The sequence below is a fragment of the Babylonia areolata genome, chromosome 21, assembly GCF_041734735.1.
Source record: "Babylonia areolata isolate BAREFJ2019XMU chromosome 21, ASM4173473v1, whole genome shotgun sequence".
In the NCBI taxonomy this organism is placed as follows: Eukaryota; Metazoa; Mollusca; class Gastropoda; order Neogastropoda; family Buccinidae; genus Babylonia; species Babylonia areolata.
This window is the reverse complement of record NC_134896.1, coordinates 51,415,370-51,440,889: the sequence shown is the minus strand read 5'-3', so window position 1 is coordinate 51,440,889 and position 25,520 is coordinate 51,415,370. Positions and strand designations below refer to the sequence as shown.

General features: G+C 44.3%; 1 protein-coding gene across 4 annotated transcripts in view; it reads left to right on the top strand.

The window, feature by feature from the left end:
* Positions 1-14,507, top strand: part of LOC143295950 (uncharacterized) — a 343,443-nt gene extending 328,936 nt beyond the window's left edge. For 3 of the 4 annotated variants that reach the window (XM_076607656.1, XM_076607653.1, XM_076607657.1), the window contains exons 3-10: positions 790-866; positions 2,813-2,941; positions 3,606-3,683; positions 5,640-5,733; positions 6,366-6,451; positions 8,945-9,081; positions 12,768-12,842; positions 13,694-14,507. In XM_076607656.1, the coding sequence (XP_076463771.1) occupies positions 790-866; positions 2,813-2,941; positions 3,606-3,683; positions 5,640-5,733; positions 6,366-6,451; positions 8,945-9,081; positions 12,768-12,842; positions 13,694-14,328 (1,311 nt within the window). In that variant the 3' untranslated portion in view covers positions 14,329-14,507. The remainder of the gene's footprint in view (positions 1-789; positions 867-2,812; positions 2,942-3,605; positions 3,684-5,639; positions 5,734-6,365; positions 6,452-8,944; positions 9,082-12,767; positions 12,843-13,693) is intronic. The other variant, XM_076607655.1, reaches the window with a different exon arrangement.
* The last annotated feature ends 11,013 nt before the right edge of the window (positions 14,508-25,520 follow it).

The window sequence follows — 25,520 nt, the reverse complement described above, 5'->3', positions numbered from 1 at the left end:
TGATGTCCTTCCGGGGACTGAAACAGGTAGTGACATCCTTTTGGGGACTGAAACAGGTACAGGTCCTTCCAGTGATTGACACAGGTACTGACGTCCTTGAAACTTCCAGGGATTGAAACAGGTACTGATGTCCTTGAAACATGTACTGATGTCCTTCCAGGGATTGAAACAGGTACTGACATCATTCCAGGTATTGAAACAGGTACTGACGTCCTTGAAACAGGTACTGCCGTCCTTCCAGAGATTGAAACAGGTACTGATGTCTTTTTTTTTCTCAAGGCCTGACTAAGCGCATTGGGTTACGCTGCTGGTCAGGCATCTGCTTGGCAGATGTGGTGTAGCGTATATGGTTTTGTCCAAACGCAGTGACGCCTCCTTGAGCTACTGAAACTGAAACTGAAACTTTCCAGGGACTGAAACAGGTACTGAACATGAGTTATGCACAGTTGAGCAATTTTTTTGAAAAAATGAGAACTATTTCCTCTATTTCAGGGCTGGAGAAGTCTTGGAATTTCATAAAACTTTGACCAATTATGTGGACATGCACTTTCCTAATCCCAGTTTAGAACTTGACAGAATGTGAATTTGCAAATTTGTTTTTGTTCTGTCTACGTTTTAACTCAGTTTGATTAACCAGTGGTACAAAGCAGTTTATGAACATTGTTTTGAATCACATCTAGAGAGAGAGATAAGCGTATGTGTGTGAGTTAATCGTCATGTATACATCTATAAAACACTTTCATTCTAGCTTTTTAACACATGCATGCACGTGTGTTTTTGGCCTTTCAGATCAGAACATGTCTGAAGAAAATCTTCGCCCTTGGACTGGAGAGGAGTGTGAAGGAAATGAATTCACATTTTGAAGAGTATGTACTCGACCTCACTCGTTTTTGTTTTTTTTGGTGCATTTACATAGTGCTTGTTGAATGTGACTTTGTTATTATTGAATGCTGACAAAAGTGTTAACAATGTTTAGGAAGGAAATAAGACTTAAAAGTAACTTGGAAATTTACCTGTTGGAAAATAAAGTCTGATCAAGTAATTTTAGTATTTATTTTATTTTAATCTATTAAACAGTGATTATCTGTGTATCAACTTGAAGGGTAAAAGTACTGAAAACTAGTATTTGAAAAAAAAAAAAAAAAAAAAAAAAAAAAAAAGCTCATAAAGTTATTCCTGAAAGTTAAAAAAACAAACAAACAGAAAATAAAATCATATAAAGAATTTGTTTTAACATTTTTCTTCATTTACTGTCGAATAGTTGAAAATCAGCTTTTGAAAAAAATATGTCATGTTTTCATGTGTTGTTTAACTCACTCGACGGGCGCAGTAGCTGAGTGGTTAAAGCGTTGGACTGTCAATCTGAGGGTCCCTGATTCAAATCACGGTGATGGCGCCTGGTGGGTAAAGGGTGGAGATATTTAAGATCTCCCAGGTCAACATATGTGCAGACCTGCTAGTGCCTGAACCCCCTTCGTGTGTATATGCAAGCAGAAGATCAAATATGCACGTCAAAGATCCTGTAATCCATGTCGGCGTTCGGTGGGTTATGGACAAGAACATACCCAGCATGCACACCCCCCAAAACGGAGTATGGCTGCCTACATGGCGGGGTAAAAACAGTCATACACATAAAAGCCCACTCTTGTACATACGAGTGAACGTGGGAGTTGCAGCCCACGAACGCAGAAGAAGAAGTAGTAGTAGTTTAACTCACTCTGGACGAAAGGCCCCAATCGGGGCCCTACTGTTTGCAGCCATTTCAGACAAAGGGCCCCCGATCTGGGACTTACATAGTTTAAATTTTTTGGAGTGGCACCTAATTTCTCATAATGATGTTATGAGCTAAGAATATCTGAACTGACCTTTCCACTGTGACCAGTGAATGCAGTGTGTGTTGCTGTGCAAGCAGGAGAGTTATTAAAACTTATTTTCATGGTGACTGGTGGTTCATGTTAGCAGTGCGTGTCAACGATGACCCAGTTTTGTCCCAGTCACAAGGCATATAACAGAATTAGACTAACAGACCCTGTCGTGGCTGTATAATGTTCTGAGTTAAATCTGTTTCAAACTCTTTGTGCTTTCCTGGATTTGTTTACAAGTCGTCATTCAGTGTGTGCAAATTTTGAACAAAAAATATGGATACTTTCTTCATATCACTGTATGATAGTATAAGAACTAAAGAAAGTAGTTGTTTTATATTTTGCCCCCAACTAACTTGTTATCTTACAGATTAGTTGTGAAGTTTTCAGTTCATAAATTCTAGCATTTGTTTTTTGGCATTTTATTTCTTACTTATACGATTACGAATGGGTCATCTGTGGGGAAAGTCAGGGGAGCTAACTGGCAGTACCAAGTGAGTTAAACTTGTTGACCAGTTTTTGTCGGTGTGGATGCTTAAGGTGAAAATGAACTGTCATTAGATCTGTAATACACCATGTGGTATGTAGGAATGTGTCAGTAAAGGTGTTTTGACCTGTGATTTTTTTTTCTCTAATACAGGTCATGGGTTTCAGAGAATCATTTTGAGTGATGGTGCATACTTTTAATTGGTATCAGTGTGGTTTAAAGAAACACAGCTATAATTTGGTACTGTTAACATCATCATCCAATTTTCTCTTTGTTTTTGTTCCTTTTGTGTGTGTGTGTGTGTGTGTGTCTCTGGATATCTGTCTTTGTCAGTAAGCAAAAAAAAACGGAAAAAAAAAAAAAAATTTTCAGATTGGGGAAAGGGATGGGAGCACTAATGTGCAAGTGCTGTTGTAGAGTCAAGAGTGCAAGTTTCATCACTGTTTTTTCCCCCTGTTCCCAGTGCGGTGGTGCAGGAAGGCATCAGGGTGTACCTGCCATCACGCCAGATGTGGGAACACCTGCTGACCTTGTTCCTGGGGGCTGCTGCCCTCCTGAGGACCACGGCCAGTCGCTGTGCCAATGTCTTCCTGTATCCTTGAGTGGGGAGGGTGGGGATGGGCTGTGGGGAGGGAGGGAGAGGAGGGGAGGGTAGAAGGGGTGTGGAGGGAGAGAAAGGGAGGGTTTCTAGAAGGGGTGTGGAGGGAGGGGAGGGTAGAAGGGGTGTGGAGGGAGAGAAAGGGAGGGTTTCTAGAAGGGGTGTGGAGGGAGAGAAAGGGAGGGTTTCTAGAAGGGGTGTGGAGGGAGGGGAGGGTAGAAAGGGTGTGGAGGGAGAGGGTGGAGGGTTAGAAAGGGTGTGAGAGGGTAGGGTGTGGAAAGAAGTGGTGTTGGGGAGGGTTTGAAAGGGTGTACAGAGGGTTGAAAAACTGTGGCAGTGTTATACATGACAGTGTATTAAAAATCTGTGTCTGTGTTATACACAACAGTCAGTGTATTAAATTTCTGTCAACTGATTGAACTGTGTGGAGAAGGTTGAAGGGGCAGGGGGGGTTATCTTTGTGCAATTTTAGCCCTGACTGATACAGTCCTGTACAGGTTGTTGTTGTTTAATGGGTTTTTGTTTTCTTTTGGGGGCAGTGGTATCTTGTTTTAGGGCCAATGGTGTGCAGTGTTAGCCCTGGCTGTAAACAGACATGTTCAGGTTTGTGGGAGGGGGAGGGGGTATTGTGTTCCGTGTTAGCCCTGACTGTGAACAGACATGTCCACAAACACCTGAGTGCCGGCATGCTGATCCCAACCAACCTGCTGTTTCTGGCCATGCTCAGCAGGATCTGGTCAGTATCCTGAGTATGTCGTCCTCTGTGTGTGTGTGTGTGGTGTGTGTCTTGTCTGTGTGTGGTGTGTGTGGGTGTAGGGGTGTGGTGTGGTGTTTGAGGGGTGTGTGTATTTGTGTGTGGTGTGTATGTGTGTACATGTGTGTGGTGTGTGTGTACATCTGTTACTGTGGTGTGTGTGTGTGTGTGTGTGTGTGATGTGTATGTGTGTACATGTGTGTGGTGTGTGTGTACATGTGTCTGTGGTGTGTGTATACATGTGTGTGGTGTGTGTGTGTGTGTGTGTGTACATGTGTGTGGTGGTGTGTGTGTAGTGTGTGTCTGATGTGTGTGGTGTGTGTGTCTGTGGTATGTATGTACATGTGTGTCTGTGGTATGTATGTACATGTGTGTCTGTGGTGTGTGTACATTGTGTATGTGTGGAGGGTGTAAATGTCAGTTCAAGTCAACTCCATTCAAAATGATGTGTATTGAGGGTCAAAAGTCAAGCTTTTACTGCTTTTTTTTTTCAGACCCACCCAAAAATGAAGAAAAGGTATTATATACCTAAAGGAAAGACACAAAACCTTACAGCAAATCGTTACGAGCAATACACAAGAAATTATATTGACTGTCAAAATAAAATGAAAAAATGGATAGATATGTGTTTTCAGGGACATGTGTGCACAGATGGATGTTTGATTCCAGTGACATATGTGTACAGATGGATGTGTGTTTTCAGGGATATGTGTGTACAGATGGATGTGTGTTTTCAGGGACATGTTTTCTGATGGATGTGTGATTTCAGTGACATGTGTCCAGATGGATGTGTGATTTCAGGGACACGTGTGTACAGATGGATGTGTGCTTTCAAGGACGTGTACAGATGGATGTGTGTTTTCAGGGTCACGTGTACAGATGGACGCGTGTGCAGATGGATGTGTGTGCAGAATGATGTGTTTTCAGGGGTATGTGTGTACAGATGAATGTGTGTTTTCAAGGACATGTGTACAGATGGATGTGTGTTTTCAAGGACATGTGTACAGATGGATGTGTGTTTTCAGGGATGTGTGTACAGATGAATATGTGTTTTCAGGGACGTGTGTACAGATGTGTGTTTTCAAGGACATGTGTACAGATGGATGTGTGTTTTCAAGGATATGTGTACAGATGAATGTGTGTTTTCAGGGACGTGTGTACAGATGAATGTGCGTTTTCAAGGACATGTGTACTGATGGATGTGTGTTTTCAGGGACATGTGTGTACAGATGAATGTGTGTTTTCAGGGACATGTGTGTACAGATGAATGTGTGTTTTCAGGGACGTGTGTACAGATGGGACATGTGTGTACAGATGGGACATGTGTGTTTTCAAGGACGTGTACAGATGGATGGGTGTTTTCAGGGACATGTGTACAGATGGATGGCCTTAGTGGTTGGTGAGGCTCTAAACACCATAATTTGATTTGATTTTTTGGATGTGTGCTTTCAGGGACACGTGTACAGATGGATGTCTGTTTTCAGGGACACATGTGTCCAGATGGATGTGTGTTTTCAAGGACACGTATGTACAGATAGATGTGTGTTTTCAAGGACACGTATGTACAGATAGATGTGTGTTTTCAGGGACTCGTGTGTACATATGGATGTGTGTTTTCAGGATGTAGGTGTACAGATGGATGTGTGTTTTCAGGGACACATGTGCATAGATGGATGTGTGTTTTCAGGGACACGTATGTACAGATGGATGTGTGTTTTCAGGGACACGTGTGTACAGATGGATGTGTGATTTCAGGGACATGTGTGTACAGATGGATGTGTGTATATACAGATGGATGTGATTTCAGGGACATGAGTACAGATGGATGTGTGTTTTCAGGGACACATGTGTACAGATGGATTGTGTTTTCAGGGACACGTGTGTACAGATGGATGTGTGTTTTCAGGGACACATGTGTACAGATGGATGTGTTTTCAGGGCCTGCTGCCAGGGACTGTGTCTGGAACTGCAGTCCTGGTACGCCATCCTGAAGCCTGTGGCAGGTGTGTTGCAACCCACACAGGTGGCCTGGGTATGTAGCGATCTGCTGGTGTGCTGTGATGTGTTTGTGGTGTTCATTGTTGGTGTGGTGTGATGTAGCGTAGACTTCATTGTCTGCTGTGTTGATGCATGATGTGGTGTAGACTTCATTGTTGATGTGGTGTAGACTTCATTGTCTGCTATGTTAATGTGGTGTGATGTGGTGTAGACTTCATTGTGTTGACAGCTGTGTGCTGTGTGACAGCTTTGTGCCATGTGATGCTCTATGTGACAGCTGTGTGTTGTGTGACAGCTGTGTGCTGTGTGTTGTGTGAAGCTCTGTGTGACGTTTGTGACAGCTGTGTGCTGTGTGACTGCTGTGTGTTGTGTGCTGTGTGTGACACTGACAGCTGATAGTTGTGACAGCTGTGTGTTGTGTGACAGTTGTGTGCTGTGTTGTGTGACAGTTGTGTGCTGTGTGTGACAGCCGATAGTTGTGACAGCTGTATGTTGTGTGACAGCTGTGTGTGACAGTTATGTGTTTGTGACAGTTGTGTGCTGTGTGTGACAGCTGTGTGTCATGACACAGCTGTTTGTGAAAGCTGTGTGACAGTTGTGTGCTCTGTGCGACAGCTGTGTGCTGTTTGACAGCTGTGTGTAACAGCTGTGTGTTGTGTGTGACAGCTTCCAGAAGGAGAGGACCTACCTGGAGACCTGTCGGTGTGGCTGACACAGCAGGGCTTCAGCTCCGGTCTGGACCACCACAATGGGTGGGTACAGTGAGGGCGGGTGTGTACACTGATGGTGGGTGTGTACACTGATGGTGTGGTGTGTACAGTGAGGGCGGGTGTGTACAGTGAGGGTGTGTACACTGATGGTGTGGTGTGTACAGTGAGGGCGGGTGTGTACACTGAGGGTGTATACAGTGATGGTGGGTGTATACAGTGATGGTGGGTGTGTACACTGATGGTGTGATGGTGTGTACAGTGATCACTGATGGTGCGTAGAGTGAGGGTGGGTGTGTACAGTGATGGTGTGTACAGTAAGGGTGGGTGTGTACAGTGATGGTGTGTACAGTGATGGTGTGTACAGTAAGGGTGGGTGTGTACAGTGATGGTGTGTACAGTAAGGGTGGGTGTGTACAGTGATGGTGTGTACAGTGAGGGTGGGTGTGTACAGTGAAGGTGTGTACAGTAAGGGTGGGTGTGTACAGTGAAGGTGTGTACAGTAAGGATGGGTGTGTACAGTGAAGGTGTGTACAGTAAGGGTGGGTGTGTACAGTGAAGGTGTGTACAGTAAGGGTGGGTGTGTACAGTGAGGGTGTGTACAGTGAGGGTGTGTACAGTAAGGGTGGGGTACAGCGGTGGTGGGTACAGTAAGGGTGGGTGTGTACAGTGAAGGTGTGTACAGTGATGGTGGGTGTGTACAGTGATGGTGGGTGTGTACAGTGATGGTGTGTACAGTGATGGTGGGTGTGTACAGTGATGGTGTGTACAGTGATGGTGTGTACAGTAAGGGTGGGTACAGTGAGGGTGGGTGTGTACAGTGATGGTGTGTACAGTGAGGGTGGGTGTGTACAGTGAGGGTGTGTACACTGATGGTGTGTACACTGATGGTAGGTGTGTACACTGATGGTGTGGTGTGTACAGTGAGGGCGGGTGTGTACACTGAGGGTGTATACAGTGATGGTGGGTGTGTACACTGATGGTGTGATGGTGTGTACAGTGATCACTGATGGTGCGTAGAGTGAGGGTGGGTGTGTACAGTGATGGTATGTACAGTAAGGGTGGGTGTGTACAGTGATGGTGAGTACAGTAAGGGTGAGTGTGTACAGTGATGGTGTGTACAGTGAGGGCGGGTGTGTACACTGATGGTGTGTATGGTGATGGTGGGTGTGTATGGTGAATGTGGGTGTGTACACTGATGGTGTGTACAGTGAGGGTGGGTGTGTACAGTGATGGTGTGTACAGTGATGGTGGGTGTGTACAGTGATGGTGTGTACAGTAAGGGTGGGTGTGTACAGTGAAGGTGTATACAGTGAGGGTGGGTGTGTACAGTGAAGGTGTGTACAGTAAGGGTGGGTGTGTACAGTGAAGGTGTGTACAGTGAGGGTGTGTACAGTAAGGGTGGGTGTGTACAGTGAAGGTGTGTACAGTAAGGGTGGGTGTGTACAGTGAAGGTGTGTACAGTAAGGGTGGGTACAGTAAGGGTGGGTACAGCGGTGGTGGGTACAGTAAGGGTGGGTGTGTACAGTGATTGTGTGTACAGTAAGGGTGGGTGTGTACAGTGATGGTGGGTACAGTAAGGGTGGGTACAGTAAGGGTGGGTGTGTACAGTGAAGGTGTGTACAGTGAGGGTGGGTGTGTACAGTGATGGTGTGTACAGTAAGGGTGGGTGTGTACAGTGAGGGTGTGTACAGTAAGGGTGTGTACAGTAAGGGTGTGTACAGTAAGGGTGGGTACAGTGGTGGTGTGTACAGTGATGGTGGGTGTGTACAGTGATGGTGTGTACAGTGAGGGTGGGTACAGTGGTGATTGGTACAGTAAGGGTGGGTGCGTACAGTGAGGGTGTGTATAGTAAGGGTGGGTGTGTACAGTGATGGTGTGTACTGTGAGGGTGGGTGTGTACATTGATGGTGTGTACAGTAAGGGTGGGTGTGTACAGTGATGGTGTGTACAGTAAGGGTGGGTGTGTACAGTGATGGTGTGTACAGTGAGGGTGGGTGTGTACATTGATGGTGTGTACAGTGTGTGATGGTGTGCACACTGAGGGTGGGTGTGTACAGTGATGGTGTGTACATTAAAGGTGGGTGTGTAGAGTGAGTGTGGGTGTGTACAGCGAGGGTGGGTGTGTCTAGCGATTGTGTGTACAGTGAGGCTGGGTGTGTACAGCGATGGTGTGTACAGCGAGGGTGGGTGTGTCTAGCGATGGTGTGTACAGTGAGGGTGGGTGTGTACACTGATGGTGTGTACAGTGAGGGTGGGTGTGTACACTGATGGTGTGTACAGTGATGGTGGGTGTGTACACTGATGGTGTGCAGTGAGGGTGGGTGTGTACAGCGATGGAGTGTACAGTAAGGGTGTGTACAGTGAGGGTGTGCACAGTGATGATGTGTACAGTGAGGATGGGTGTGTTATTGGTGGTGTGTACAGTAAGGGTGGATCTGAGTGTTTCCGTCACTTGTGAAGGAGCTGCAGACGAAAGGTTCTCAGCCACAGCAGTCATAGCGGTGATGATAACAGTGCTGCTGATGCTGGTTGCAGGGAGGGCAGCGAGGACGATAGGTTGGTGTCACTGATGGCTATGTATCAAGATGGTGAAGAGAAGGTGGAAACCGCCACAGAGACGGAGCCACCTGTTGATGGCACACTGACCTGCATGGCTGAGGAAGATATGGGAGGTAGGTAGCACTGGTTTTTGACTCACTTGTGTAAACAAAATGAGTCTATGTTTTAACCCGGTGTTCGGTTGTGTGTGTTCGTGTGTCTGTGGTAAACTTTAACATTTTCTCTGCAAATACTTTGTCAGTTGACACCAAAGGCATAAAAATAGGAAAAATTCAGTTCTTTCCAGTCATCTTGTTTAAAACAATATTGCACCTCTGGGATGGGCACAAAAAAATTAAAAAAAAGAAGCCTAATTGTATGCAAACTGCATTTACTGTTATTTATATTTTTTGCATTCTCTAAACTTGGCACTTTGACCTCTTATTCTGACACAACAAGAGGAGTCATTATTATTCATTATTATCATTTTTTGTTCAAACAGGAACTTCTTTTGCTAAGCATGGAATTTTTTTTTTTTTTTTTTATTTTGCAAACGTTTTGGTGCAGATAGTAAAAAAGGGAAATTACTCTGTAATGCTAGGGGACTTAATTTATCACAAGTGAGTCTTGAAGGCCTTGCCTCTCTTGTTTTTTTTTTTTTATTATATATCAAAAATATGTACAAGCCATATAGATATGTAGTATGTATTCCTTGCCCATGTTGGACAGTTATCTCCCATTTATCACAGGATGGAGTTATTTCTCATGTATCATTGATGGTCCCACTGGCATGGTAAAGAGGAACAAAAACTTTAACCTCCTTAACTTGGGTGGGTGTTGGTGGGGGACGGGATGGGGTGGGTGTGAGTTATGTCTGTTTGCAACACTGAAAGAGAGAGAGAGAGGCTGTTTGAACTTTACACACCTTGCTTTATTTAGTAAGAAAAAGAAATATTGCATGTTTTGTTATCATTTTATTCAATAAAAGGGCTAAAAACATATTGTATTGTGGTAGTGTTTTAGTCAATAAGAAAAAAAACATATTGCATTGTTTTGTCATCTTTTTATCTCTGTATGAAATTCTATTAAGTCTGCTCTGAAAACACACCTTTTCCATCAACAGTTCTTTTCCAGTGCTGGTCTTGGTAATGATCTGGTTCCAACTGCATGCTGTATTGTGCCCTGATGTGATGACCACTCTGTGTACAGACCCTGTGGATGGTGTATTGTGTCCTGATGTGATGACCACTGTGTACAGACCCTGTGGATGGTGTATTGTGCAGTGACCACTCTGTGTACAGACCCTGTGGATGGTGTATTGTGTCCTGATGTGATGACCACTCTGTGTACAGACCCTGTGGATGGTGTATTGTGCCCTGATGTGATGACCACTCTGTGTACAGACCCTGTGGATGGTGTATTGTGTTCTGATGTGATGACCACTCTGTGTACAGACCCTGTGGATGGTGTATTGTGTTCTATGTGATGACCACTGTGTGTACAGACCCTGTGGACGGTGTATTGTGCCCTGATGTGATGACCACTCTGTGTACAGACCCTGTGGATGGTGTATCGTGCTCTATGTGATGACCACTGTGTGTACAGACCCTGTGGACGGTGTATTGTGCAGTGACCACTGTGTGTACAGAACCTGTGGATGGTGTATTGTGTCCTATGTGATGACCACTCTGTGTACAGACCCTGTGGATGCTGTATTGTGTTTTATGTGGTGTCCACTGTGTACAGACCCTTTGGATGGTGTATTGTGTAATGACCACTCTGTGTACAGACCCTGTGGATGCTGTATTGTGTTCTATGTGATGACCACTGTGTACAGACCCTGTGGATGGTGTATTGTCCTGATGTGATGACCACTCTGTGTACAGACCCTGTGGGTGGTGTATTGTATCCTATGTGATGACCACACTGTGTACAGACCCTGTGGGTGGTGTATTGTGTCCTGATGTGATGACCACTGTACAGACCCTGTGGGTGGTGTATTGTGTCTTATGTGATGACCACTGTGTACAGACCCTGTGTATTGTGCGGTGACCACTGTGTGTACAGACCCTGTGGGTGGTGTATTGTGTTCTGATGTGATGACCACTGTTTGTACAGACCCTGTGGATGGTGTATTGTGTTCTGATGTGATGACCACTGTGTACAGACCCTGTGGATGGTGTATTGTGTCCTGATGTGATGACCACTCTGTGTACAGACCCTGTGGATGGTGTATTGTGTCCTGATGTGATGACCACTGTGTGGTGGTGGTGGTGTGTCCATCGAGATCGATGATGACCATCGTTGTCATCCAGATGGGGGGAGGGTGGTGGGGTGGGGGGAAGGATGCTCATGAATCAATCTGTGAGTGCGCAGATGGCTGAATAGTCCAATCTGCGCACGAAATGGTCGCTGACAGTTGGGGCAGACAAAGACAGGCATATCATTGTCAGGGAGTTTGTTTGCCCGTGACTTTCTGGCATGCCTCTTCTCAACAGCTGCAGCAGTCCTGTTGGCCTCGCACAACCTGGCGCCTTTGTGCACAGCAGCGCGCCAGTTGTCACGGTCCACTGCAGATTCCTCCCAGGAGTCAGGGTTGATATCAAACGCTTTAAGAAAGACTTTCAGAGTATCTCTGAAGCGCTTCTTCTGACCTCCGTGTGATCTCTTCCCTTGTTGCAGCTCGCCATAGAAGAGCCTTTTGGGCAGCCTATGGTCTGGCATGCGCGCCACGTGTCCAGCCCAGCGAAGCTGGGACTGCATCAGGATGGTGAAGATGCTGAGAAGGGTGGCTTTTGCGAGCACCTCTGTGTCTGGGGTCTTGTCTTGCCACTTGATGTTCAGTAGCTTCCTGAGGCATGTTGTGTGGAAGTGGTTCAGCTTCTTGGCATGTCGTTGGTACACTGTCCAAGTTTCGCAGGCGTACAGTAGTGTGGGGAGAACTACTGCTTTGTAGACCTTTAGCTTGGTCTCAAGACTAATGCCTCTTCTGTTCCAGACATTTGCATTGAGTCTACCAAAAGTTGCGCTTGCTCTTGCAATCCTGACGTTCACTTCATCGTCGATGGTCGCATTTCGTGACAGTGTGCTGCCAAGGTATGTGAACCGCTCCACCGCACTGAGTCTCTGACCGTTGACTGTGATGTTGGGCTCAATGTAGGGTTTCCCTGGGGCTGGCTGATGGAGAACTTCAGTTTTCCTCGTGCTGATGGTAAGGCCGAAGTTCCTGCTGGCAGTGGCAAACTTGTCGACGCTGAGTTGCATGTCAGCTTCAGATCCAGCGTTGAGGGCACAATCATCAGCAAACAAAAAGTCTCTGATGATGTCTGTCATGACCTTCGTTTTTGCTTGAAGCCTTCTGAGGTTAAACAGCTTGCCATCTGTTCTGTACTTTAGGCCGATTCCAACATTGCCATCTCTGAAGGCATCAGTAAGCATTGCAGAGAACATGAGGCTGAACAGCGTTGGAGCCAGGACGCAGCCTTGCTTGACACCATTTGTGACAGCAAAAGGAGCAGATGTTTCACCATTGTCCTGGACTCGAGCCTGCATGCCTTCATGGAATTGGCTGACCAAGGAAATAAATTTCCGAGGGCATCCGTACTTGGCCATGATCTTCCACAGTCCCTCTCTACTCACGGTGTCGAAGGCTTTAGTGAGGTCGACCACTGTGTACAGACCCTGTGGATGCTGTATTGTGTTTTATGTGATGACCACTGTGTACAGACCCTTTGGATGGTGTATTGTGTAATGACCACTCTGTGTACAGACCCTGTGGATGCTGTATTGTGGCCTGATGTGATGACCACTGTGTGTACAGACCCTGTGGACATTGGGGAGGTGGCAGTCAGGAGAGGAGACATATTGCCCTCACTTCCAGAAGATGCTGATCAGTGTAAGATCAACATAGGCAGTGTTGTGGTAGTTAGCTGTTTTTGTGGCTGTTTTGTTCAGAGAATGCCGATCAGTGTAAGTTGTGGTTTACACTGATGAACAATTAGACTGAAATCAAGTATGCTTCAAATTGATTAAAGTGTGTGTGCGAACACAACAAATATAATATTGCAGCAAACGATTCAGAGACTTGATTTAATAAATGGTTTGGAGCAGTTGTTTAAAAGGGGCTTTGCAATCAGACCGGGAATGGCTTCACACATTCTGTGCTGGTCGTTGGAGACTGGCGGTTAGTTGCGAAAAAGGTGTGTGCTATAGCTTGTGTGGTAAACAGTCAGTGAATCCAGCTGAGTGCTTGGCTACATTTTTTTTTTTTTTTTACTACTGAAAGAAGGTAAAGATATAATTATATATAATGAATATAAATAATGATAATGATTTTTTTTCCCCCTTTTTTTCTGATTCTGTCTTGTGAATTGAGAGGCTATGAGGTGGTAAGATTTTCATTTTGAAGATGTCAGAACATGCAGTCTGATCCACACATGTTGCACCACATCTGCTGTACAAAACAAAACAGAGCAGATGCCTTACCAACAGCAGATGCCTGACTGACACATAAATCCTACACCATGGTCTGGCCCTGAGCTATGACCCCATGTTTTACATGAAACATTCACTTTTTGAAAAAGGAAAAAAAAAATTAAACAAAATAAGCAAGTACATCAACATGTGACATATTGAAAGATACAGTGAAGGGAAGATCAAATGGTTTAAATAAGAAGAGCAAAAATTGTGCCATGTTCAGAGGAGACTGAAAGAAAAGAAGTGAACAAGGTAAACGATCTGTTTCAGCTCTCGCCGTGCGGGGCAAAACGGGCCTGAAGGAGAAGATAACGGCAGCATCCAGCATCAGAGACCTCCTGCGGATCCTCAGAAAGTTCCAGAAGAAGTTCCCAGAGAGCAGCTCCAAGAAGAAGACACAGAAGTGTTGTGCACTTCTGGCAGACCTCCAGGCCAGATGGGAGGCGTTGGGGATGAAGGCCGAGGCCACTGGGGGGCAGAAGCTGCTGGCTGTGGGCAGAAAGACACTGATCAAGTTGTTCAGGTCCATGTCCAGCACATTGCACAGTGCCCCCGCAGCACGGCTCAGCCATGGTCAGCCTCCTTCCCTGGCCAAGAGACGGAAAGAGAAGAATGCGGGCCAGAGAAAACAAGTCGCTGTACCGGTGAACAGCAAGCCAGATTCTTTCAGGGTGAAGAAAACAGACAAAGACCACTGTGCTGGTGGAGCAAAAAGCCTGAAGAAAGGGAAGAAAAACAGCAGAACTGTTGATGGACAAACAGAACGGAACAGAAAGCTGAACCCAGCCTCTGCAGGCAGAAAGGAGAACTTGGAGTATCGCAAGCGGAAGAAAAACGATCCAGTCAATAATCAGATGAAAGCGACACAGGTGAAACAGAAGAAGAAGAAAGGAAGAAAAAACTGATTTTGGGGAGCCAGTGCAAAACTGTCATTCCGTGTGTGAGTGTGTGCATGGGAGTCGTTGTGGATTTATGTGCATGTTTGTGCCTGTGAAAGGTAAAAATGAGCAGATGCATTGTTAGATGCATTGGTGTTAAATGTTATAAATCCATGTAGATTGTGATTATTAAAGGTTTGTGTATTGAATGGCCTGTGTGCACAGTTTTTCATGTATACTTTGTGTGTGTGTGTGTGTGAGGGCGGGTTTGGCCATCAATTTTCTTGAATGCGTTACCATGTTGTACCAGTTTCATTTTATACACTGTCTGTCTACCACAGTCACCCCATATTTCAGAAGTGACCATTACTCCAGTCTGCTTCTGTGGCAACTTATGTTGTCAACTGGTTAATAATTTTAAGTCCGTGGGACAAATAAATAAATAAACACTAATGATAATGAATTTTTGCACAGTATTCATTTAGAGAGAGAGAAGAGATTCATAAGAATTATTCTTATTGCTTGGTTGGGATCTGATTAAAACTACATAAACAAAACATTTCAATCTTCCTTTAATAGGCTTTTATAACAGATTATTAGCTGGAAATGGACTTTCTAATGAAAGATGTGAGTTGATGTTATCTTAACAACATATGTATTCTGTTGTTCTATCCACAACGTTTGTTTATTCTGGTGATGAAAAAATGTTATGTTCTTTTTACAGGTTTCTTCCATTTTTTTCCACCCCACACAAACCCATTGATAATATTTCATATACAGATAAATCAAGAAAACATGAACAGAAATTCACCTGTCGCCAGTATGTCTGTACGTGTGGTTGGCAATGTTGTATACAAAAATAAAATGCAATAAAGTAGAAATAAGACAGCAATGATACTGGCAGCAAAAAAACTAGTTTCTTCAACCATTCTTATATATTCCGATGTACCATACTAGACTTTAATCATTTAAATCGTTTATTAATCCCATGTATGGGAACCACTTCTGTTCAAAATTAATTTTGTTATAACACATTTCCATTCTGGACACATATTTTTCAGTACGGTAGTTGTACTGTACTTCCTTCGTGAATGCTGATATTGTTGGTCTGATTTTATTGATTCTGCTTTTGTATATAAAAAATTTAGCCCATAATATAATCAGGTTGAGTACTTCGTCTGTTTTCGTTTTGTCGTCAGTTCCAAACAAAACAAGTTCAGTATTAAAGGATAATCTGTCACACACTTGGCACTTATCTTTCTGAATAATTTTTCCAGTTCTAACCAGTAAGACTATAATTGCAGTTCCACAGATAATGGTGTATAGTATCTTTTTCATTATTACAAAAGTTGCATTTTTCACTTTCTGTCAATCCCATTCTTCTAAGAATACTATTTGTGACTAGAATTCTACAGCAAATTCGGATTTGAAACCATTTTAGTTGATTTCTTTCGTTTTCATAATTAACTCTAAAGCAGTTTTCCAGTCAATTACAACATCCAGTTTTCTCTCCCAATTAACGAACGGTTTTATGTCATATATTTCTATTTTTTCAAGCAAAATATTATAATATGTTCTTGGTCCTTTTGTAACTCTACATATCATGTCTAATGCTTTTGTGTTCTGGTTACTTTCGTTGTTGATTATTACTATCCTTTCCTATACCTCCTTGCTCAGTGTTTTACACTGAATACTGTCTTGATTTTGTCTATTTTTTTGTCCCATACAAACTCATAGTACATTTTTTGCAGTCTTTTCAGTTTGCTTTCTGGCGGGTTGGGCAGTAAAATCCATAAGTAAGTTAATTTTGTAAGTATTAAGGATTTTAGTACTGCCACTCTACCCAAAGGCGTACATATTCTTTTTGCCCACGTTTTGAAAAGATTAATGGCATCAACAAATTTATCTCCAATATTAATTTTTGTTATGTGTGATATTTCGTTAGTAAACCAAATTCCCAATATTTTGAACTTTGTTGGATTCCATTGCATATCTTTGTGAACTAAGTATCTTTCAGGCGAACTTTTCTTTTTTCCTAACCAAACATTTGTTGTTTTTTCAAAGTTAGGCCTGAAATATCTTCAAATTCATTTAGTGTTTCAAACAACCTTTCGTATGAGCATCTGTCTCCTAATGTGAATGTTGTATCATCTACAAACTGATTTATTTTAAAATAGTGTGTCGGATATTTTTATACCTGTTATTTTTTCATCGTCACGAATTTTGCATGCAAGTATCTCGGAACATAAGACAAACAAATAAGGCGATATCGGGTCTCCCTGACGACAGCTGTCTATTACCGAATATACAATCACCCATAACAGCTGACATTTTTTATCATTTATTTATTTCCTACTTACGGAGAAAAGAGGCGAAATGTATAAGGATGAAATGTCTACCTGGGTACTTAAAAAAAAAAAACCCACTGAACAACGTCGGTTAATTCCAGTCATGAAAAAATGTTATGTTCTTTTTTCAGGTTTCTTCCTATCTTTTTTTCTTTGTTTTTTTTTTTTCATCCCCACACAAACCCATTCATAATATTTCACATACAGATAAATCAATCAAGAAAACATGAACAGCAAAAGACGAAAAAGAATGACCTATGGAAAAACAAACAGAAACAAAAGCCGTCTCCCCGGCGGGGAATTGAACCCCGGTCTCCTGCGTGACAGGCGGGGATACTGACCACTATACTACCGAGGAGCTGTCCATTTCTTTATATAAAATCAAATGAAAGATGTGAGTTGATGTTATCTTAACAACTTGATATGAATTCTGTTGCTCTATCCACAACGTTGGTTTATTCCGGTGATGAAAAGATGTTTTTTTTTTTTTCAGATATCTTCTTAGTTCAGCATTAACAGTCGCCGGTTAAATCAAAGATCCAGCGATCGTGGTCATCATACACATAAATCCGGCCAATTAAATTATTTAAGTTTGATCATAACAGGAATCATGTCTTTTCTTCTTCTTCTTCTTCGTCTTCTATCTTTTTTTCTTTTTTTGTTACCCCCCACCCCCACCCCATCAACCCATTTATAATGTTTCACATAGAGATAAATGAATGAATAAAACAAGAACAGCAAAGACGAAAACGCACAACATATCTAAACAAAAAGAAAAACACAACAAAACACAGCAGACAAAACACAAAAGACTGTCTCCCCGGCGGGACGTTCAACCCCGGACTGCCGCGTGACAGGCGGGGTTGGTGACCGTTTCAGTTTCAGTTTCACTTTCTCAAGGAGGCGTCACTGCGTTCGGACAAATCCATACACGCTACACCACATCTGTTGAGCAGATGCCTGACCAGCAGCATAACCCAACGCGCTTAGTCAGGCCTTGAGTGCATGCTTACATATTTGTGTACCTATGAAAGTGGATTTCATTTTACGTTATTTCGCCAGAGGACAACACTCTCGTTGCCATGGGTTCTTTTTCAGTGCGCCAAGTGCGTGCTGCACACGGGACCTCGGTTTATCGTCTCATCCGAAAGACTAGACGCTCAGTTTGATTTTCCAGTCAAACTTAGGAGAAAGGGCGAGAGCGGGATTCGAACCCACACGCTCACGGACTCTCTGTATTGGCAGCTGAGCGTCTTAACCATTCTGCCACCTTTCTCCTAAACCACAACCGAGGAAGTCCAGTGTGCTGTGGACGTGGCCACTGTAGGGGTCAGCGTGAACCCTTTAATTTACACGACGTACAGTAGCACCCCGGTGGAATCGTGGTCAGTATCCCCACCTGTCAGCAATGACCGTGGGAGTCCGGGGTTCGAGTCCCCGTCAGGGTTACTATTTTTTTTCTTCTGGTTCGTGCTGGGGCGGAAGCCAAATGTATATGGTTGAAATGTCTACTGTGTGTGTGTGTGTGTGTGTGTGCACGCGCGCACGTTCGCACGTGTGTGTATGTGTTTTCATGCCGGCACACACGCACGCACACACACACACACACACACACACACACACGGCAGGCGTTATAGCAGAGCGGTTAAAGCGTTTGACTTTCAATCTGAGGGTCCCAGGTTTGAATCTCGATGAGGCCGGCCTGGTGGGTGAAGGGTGGAGATGTTTCCGATCTCCAAGGTCAACATATGCGCAGACCTGCTAGTGCCTGAACCTCCTTCGTGTGTATACGCGAGCATAAGATCAAACCAGCACCAATCTTCCTCCCAGTGGGTGCAACCTTGCCGTGGTTGGGGGGCTTGCGTGTCTCAATAACCCTGAGAGCTATGCTGGCGGGAGATTCGTCTCCTGGTAGGGCCACCCAAGTCAGACAGGTCAAAGGGTAGAGACCAGACGAATAGTACCCACTGGTCCTCCAGGTTGGGGGTTTGAATTAGGCTAACAACCCGGTTCTGTAAAAAGAAGACTGTTACAGAAACTGCAACAACAAACTCTGAGAACTGCTTGGTCCAGGAGGGGTACTCTCTGGTAGAGCCCATGACGCGAGCTGGTGAAAGCCCTTGGGAAGCCAGTGCGCCGACAACTCTTCTGACGACCAAGGCCAAAACCAGGATAGGGACCTGGAACATCAGAACCCTATACGAGACAGGCAAAACAGCTCAAGTCTGTCGTGAGATGCAAAGGTACAACTTGAAGATTCTAGGCCTATGTGAGACAAGATGGACAGGATCAGGAAGAACGCAACTAGTGAGTGGAGACACCATCATCCACTCTGGACAGGAAGAAGGCCAACCCCACACCCACGGAGTAGCGTTGCTGATGACACCCGAAGCAACACGAGCACTGCTGTCCATGGAGCCTATGTCACCAAGGATCCTCACGGCACGCTTCAATTCAAAGGGCAGGAAAGTTACCATCATTCAGTGCTACGCCCCTACCAACGTGGCAGTCATCAAAGAGAAGGATGATTTTTACCAACAAGTCCAAGCAGTCATAGACAAGACACCCAAAAGAGATATGAAGATCCTCATGGGAGACCTGAATGCCAAGGTAGGCGCCGACAACACAAACAGAGAGCTCATCATGGGCAGACACGGCACTGGAGTACAGAATGAGAATGGAGAACTTTTCATGGAGTTCTGCACCTTCAATGACCTGGTCATTGGAGGCACCTTGTTTCCCCACAAGACCATCCATAAGACCACGTGGGTTTCCCCTGACGGCAAGACCGAGAACCAGATCGACCACATCACCATCGGTCGTAAGTGGAGACGAAGCCTGCACGACGTCAGGGTAAAGCGCGGCGCAGACGCAGCATCGGATCACCACCTGGTTGTGGCAGCACTCAAAACCAAGCTGAAGGCCTACAACGACCAGGCCGCAAGACCATCGCACAAGTACAACGTGCACAGCTTGAAGGAGAAACTCAAAGCAGAAGAGTTCAAGATTGAATTGAGGAACAAGTTCAGTGTGCTTTCCCAACTCCCAGAGGACTCAATAGAAGAACACTGGCACAGCCTTCGAGAGACCTGGACAACAACTTGCAAAACAGTCCTGGGCAAGAAAACGAGGAAGCACAAAGAGTGGCTATCAACAGACACCTGGACACTCATCACTGAGAGGAAGCATTTGAAAGACCAGATCAACTGCACGCAAGATCAAGCCGAGAGACATGAGCTACAAGCACAGTACTGGGAGACGAACCGACAAGTAAAGCGAAGTGCGAGAAAAGATAAAAGAACCTACATCGAGGAACTGACAGCAGAAGCTGAGAGTGCAGCAGGTCAGCGGAACATGAAGCGCCTGTATGAGATCACCAGGACACTCTCCGGGAAAAACAGCAACCCAAGCCGGCCCGTCAAGGACAAAGACGGAAACACCATCCTTGGCGAAGAACAGCAGAGAACAAGATGGGCGGAGCATTTCAAAGAAACGCTCAACCGACCAGCACCACCCACCCCACCAGACATCCCGCCACCTACCAAGCTCCTCGACATCAACACCAACCCTCCCAGCAAGACCGAGATCGTCAAGGCCATCAAGTCCCTCAAGTCAGGAAAGGCAGCCGGCCCAGATGGAATTCCACCTGAAGCTCTGAAGGCCGACATCCAGACTTCAACTGAGATGCTGCACCCTCTCCTTTGCAAGATCTGGGAACAGGAGCGAGTGCCAAAAGACTGGAAAAGAGGACATCTTGTAAAGCTGCCAAAGAAAGGGGACCTTTCATCCTGCAACAGCTGGCGGGGAATCATGCTGTTGTCTATTCCGGGCAAGGTACTGAGCAGAATCATTCTTGAGAGACTGAAGAACGCTTTGGACAAGACACTTCGGGACGAACAAGCAGGCTTCCAACAAGATCGCTCGTGCACGGATCACATCGCAACCATGCGCATCATCATCGAGCAGTCCCTGGAGTGGCAGACCCCCCTGTACACAGTCTTCGTCGACTTTCAAAAAGCTTTTGACAGTGTCGACCGAGATGTCATCTGGAGACTGATGTACCACTATGGATTTCCACCAAAGTTTGTAAGCATCATCCAGCAAATGTACGAAGACGCCACCTGTCAAGTGATCCACGACGGGAAACTGACGGAACCTTTCAGTGTGCAAACCGGCGTCCGTCAGGGTTGTTTGCTCTCACCGACCATTTTCCTGATGGTGGTTGACTGGGTCATGAGGCAGTCTACAGCAGATCGGAGGACAGGCATCCAGTGGACTTTCACTAAACAGCTGGAGGACCTAGACTTCGCAGATGACATAAGTCTTCTCTCCCACAGGCAGCAAGATGCACAGGAGAAACTATGTCGTGTGGCAGAAGAAGCTGAGAAGACTGAACTCCAAATCAACATTGGGAAAACAGAGGTCATGAGGGTCAACAACAAGAAGCAAGATCCAGTGCAACTACACCAAGAGAACATCAAGGAGGTTGACAAGTTTGTCTACTTAGGCAGTGTTGTCAGCAAAGACGGGGGGACGGACGAAGACATCAAGAGCCGTATCAACAAAGCAAGACACGCCTTCAACACCCTTCGACCAATCTGGAGATCGACAGCCCTCTCAATCCGCAACAAGATCCGGATTTTTAACACCAACGTGAAGTCGGTTCTACTCTATGGCTCAGAGACGTGGAGAGTGACAAAGACCAGCACCCACAAGCTTCAGACATTCACCAACAGATGTCTAAGAAACATCCTGAACATCAGATGGCCAGAGGCTGTCTCCAATGAAGAACTTTGGAACATGACAAAACAGGCCCCACTGGAGACGGAAATCGAGAAACGGAAATGGGGATGGATAGGCCATACACTACGCAAGCCTGCAACAAACATCACAAGACAGGCTCTTGATTGGAACCCACAGGGGAAAAGGAAAGTTGGCCGTCCGAAGCAGACCTGGCGGAGAAGCACTGAGGCAGAGACAAGGGCGGCCGGAATGACGTGGGCTGAACTGAAGAAGACCAGCCAGAGCCGGGTGCGTTGGAGGAGTGTTGTTGCGGCCCTATGTTCCCCAAGGAATCAAGAGGAATAAGTAAGTAAGTAAGCACCAATCTTGGGAGAAACGGGGTCTCAAAACTCTGATCACTGAAGAACGCCAAATCACAAGTTCCGGGCCAACGCCTAACCAATCAGTTCCGCCACACGACTCCTCTAGAACCCAAGAAAGCCAAGGAACATTACCTTAACTCTCTCCATACGAGCGGCGAAAGAGACGACGTTAACAGCGTTTCACCCCAATTACCATCATCAAAATATTGCAAGCGGAAGGCTCTTATACTGAAGAGGTGAATGTTGACAAAGAATACCACAATTCTGACGACGGAAGCTAAAGGTTGGGCCATTCAGACACCCACTGGACATCTGAGGGGTCTGTGTAGAGGAGAAGAGAGGACTGGCCGTACTGAGTGAGTTAAAAAGACCACAGAAAATTCATCACTGTTATTGTTTTGGAATCATTATTGAACCCGACATGATTCACTTACTGAAAGAGCTGCTGGGAAAAAGCTGTTGTAGATTCTACTTTTTCTATTCACCATCATTAATTCATTAAATCTTTGATGAATTACCTTAAAGAGACCACAGAAAATTCATCTCTGTTATTTTTTTTTTAAATTTGGAATCCATATAACTTGACAAGATTCTCTCTGAGAGCTGCTGGGTAAAAGCTGTGTTGATTCACATTTTTCTTCTTCAGTTCAATTCAAAATGCTTCAACCAAACACGGAAAATTCTCTTTCGCCTCATTTGGTATGTCCGTCAGCAAAATCTAATAACTGACACATCCTTCACTGATCATCATGCTCACATTAGTTATTATGGTTAAAAAAAAAAAAAAAAAAATTGGGGTAAGATAGAATTACATCATGTGAGAGAGTGAAACAACTCTGTGTGTGTGTGTGTGTGTGTGTGTGTGTGTGTGTGTGTGTGTGTGTGTATGTGTGTGTCTGTGTGTGTGTGTGTGTGTGTGTGTGTGCGCGCGCTATTATCATTATTAGTATCATTATAAATAATAATAATAATAACAGTGGTATTTATACAGCGCTGAATCTTGTGCATAGACAAATCAAAGCGCTTTCGCACCAGTCATTCTCGCGCACGTTATCAGTAGTAGTAGTAGTAGTTGTAGTAGTAGTATCATTTTCACCATCATCAATGAGCTAAAGCTCTGAGGAAAATGGCCCAGTCCAGGCAGAGAGGGACAAAGTTCACAGTAAAAAGGCAAACACGTCTGCAAGCGGAAACACAATGCAAGGGACGCAATCCAAATTCTAAACAGCAGGACTGCAATAGCACGAGCTGTGCCCCTTGACACAAATACAGTCTCTCTCTCTCTCTCTTTCCCTCACAAACACACACACATGTATCAACCAACGTGCGATTCTCTCTCTCTCTAAAAGAATACTATGCATATCTGCATTATCATTGTATTTATTTATTTATTTATTCATTTATTTATTTACCTTTTCTCTAGTCAGATGTTTAAATAAACATTTTGTCTTTTTTTTCTTGCTTTCTTTATTTTATTTTTCATTTTTTATCATTTATTTATTTACTTATTTATTTTACAAAGTAGGTAAATAAATAAATAAAGGAATGGATAACTGAAATACGTAAAACGTTTACTTGAATAATGTCACATGATGCGATAGAAGGTAAACGTGACCAGAATATCAAACAGGAACCAGAAGAAAAAAAATAACATAACCCACACTTCATTTTCTATCCCTCGAAACGAATACCATGCATGTTTGATCCAGCAAGAGAAGACAACTCAACCTATCTCTATAATTTTTTTTTTTTTTTAGGCCCCACCCGGCCGGGAATTGAATTCCGGTCTCCTGCGTGACAGGCGGGGATACTGACCACTATACGACCGAGCATAGACACTAATATCTCAGTGTCTATGTTCCGAGGAGCTATGGTTCATGTTCCCTGCGACCTGACATAAGAGTCGACCCACGTTCACCAGATGGTTTACCTGTACTTGGAAATCCACGTCGAGTGTTTGTAAATATCACTCAAACAGCTCCTCGGTAGTATAGTGGTCAGTATCCCCGCCTGTCACGCGGGAGACCGGGGTTCAATTCCCCGCCGGGGAGACGGTTTTTGTTTTCTTCTCTATTTATTATTCGTTTTTTGTTGTTGATGTTTTTGTGTGTTAGTTTTAACTTTGTTTTTGTCACACACACACACACGCACACGCACACGCAACCCAACAAAAAACAACAAAAACCAACAAAAATTTGCACACACGCATGCATGCATCCGCACACATAAACACACACGCACACTCACACAAATGACCAGACATAGTCAAAACACATAATCAAACACAGCCAAGTGGCATAACCAGACATAGCCAAATTGCATGACCAGACATAGCCAACTGGGATAACCAGACACAGCCAAAATTATTGGCATAACCAGACACAGTCAAAGACCATGACCAAACATACCCAAATGGCATGACCAGACATAACCAAAAGTCATAACCAGACATAACCCAAAGTCATAACCAGACATAGCCAAAGGGAATGACCAGACATAGCCAACTGGCATAACCAGACACAGCCAAAATTATTGGCATAACCAGACACAGCCAAAATTATTGGCATAACCAGACACAAAGACCATAACCAAACATACCCAAATGGCATGACCAGACATAACCAAAAGTCATAACCAGACATAACCAAAAGTCATAACCAGACATAACCCAAAGTCATAACCAGACATAACCAAAAGTCATAACCAGACATAACCAAAAGTCATAACCAGACATAACCAAAGGACGTAACCAGACATAGTCACATAGCCAAATGGCATAAGATATAGCCAAATGGCACGACATAACCAGATATAGCCAAATGGCATAACCAGACATAGCCAAATGGAATGACCAGACATAGCCAAACATAGCCAAATGGCACAACCAGATATAGCCAAATGGCATAACCAGATATAGCCAAAGGGAATGACCAGACATAGCCAAACATAGCCAAATGGCATAACCAGATATAGCCAAATGGCATAACCAAAGGGATTGACCAGATATAGCCAAAATAGCATGACTATACATAGCCAAAGGGCATGGCATAACCAGACATAGCCAACTGGCATAACCAGACACAGCCAAAATTATTGGCATAACCAGACACAAAGACTATGACCAAACATAGCCAAATGGCATGACCAGACATAACCAAAAGTCATAACCAGACATAACCAGACATAACCAAAAGTCATAACCAGACACAACCAGACATAGCCAAAAGTCATAACCAGACATAGCCAAAAGTTATAATCAGACATAACCAAAGGACGTAACAAGACATAGCCACATAGCCAAATGGCATAAGATATAGCCAAATGGCACGACATAACCAGACATAGCCAAATGGCATAACCAGACATAGCCAAATGGCATAACCAGACATAGCCAAATGGCATAACCAGACATAGCCAAAGGGAATGACCAGACATAGCCAAACATAGCCAAATGGCATGACATAACCAGATATAGGCAAATGTCATAACCAAAGGAATTGACCAGATAAAATAACCAAAATAGCGTGACTATACATAGCCAAAAGGCATGGCATAAACCAGATATAGCCAAATGGCTTAACCAGACACAGCCAAAATTATTGGTATAATCAGACACAAAGAACGTGACCAAACATAGCCAAATGGCATAACCAGACATAACCAAAAGTCATAACCAGACATAACCAAAAGTCATAACTAGACACAGCCAAAAGGTATGACAAGACATAGCCAAATGGCATGACATAACCAGACATAACCAAACGGC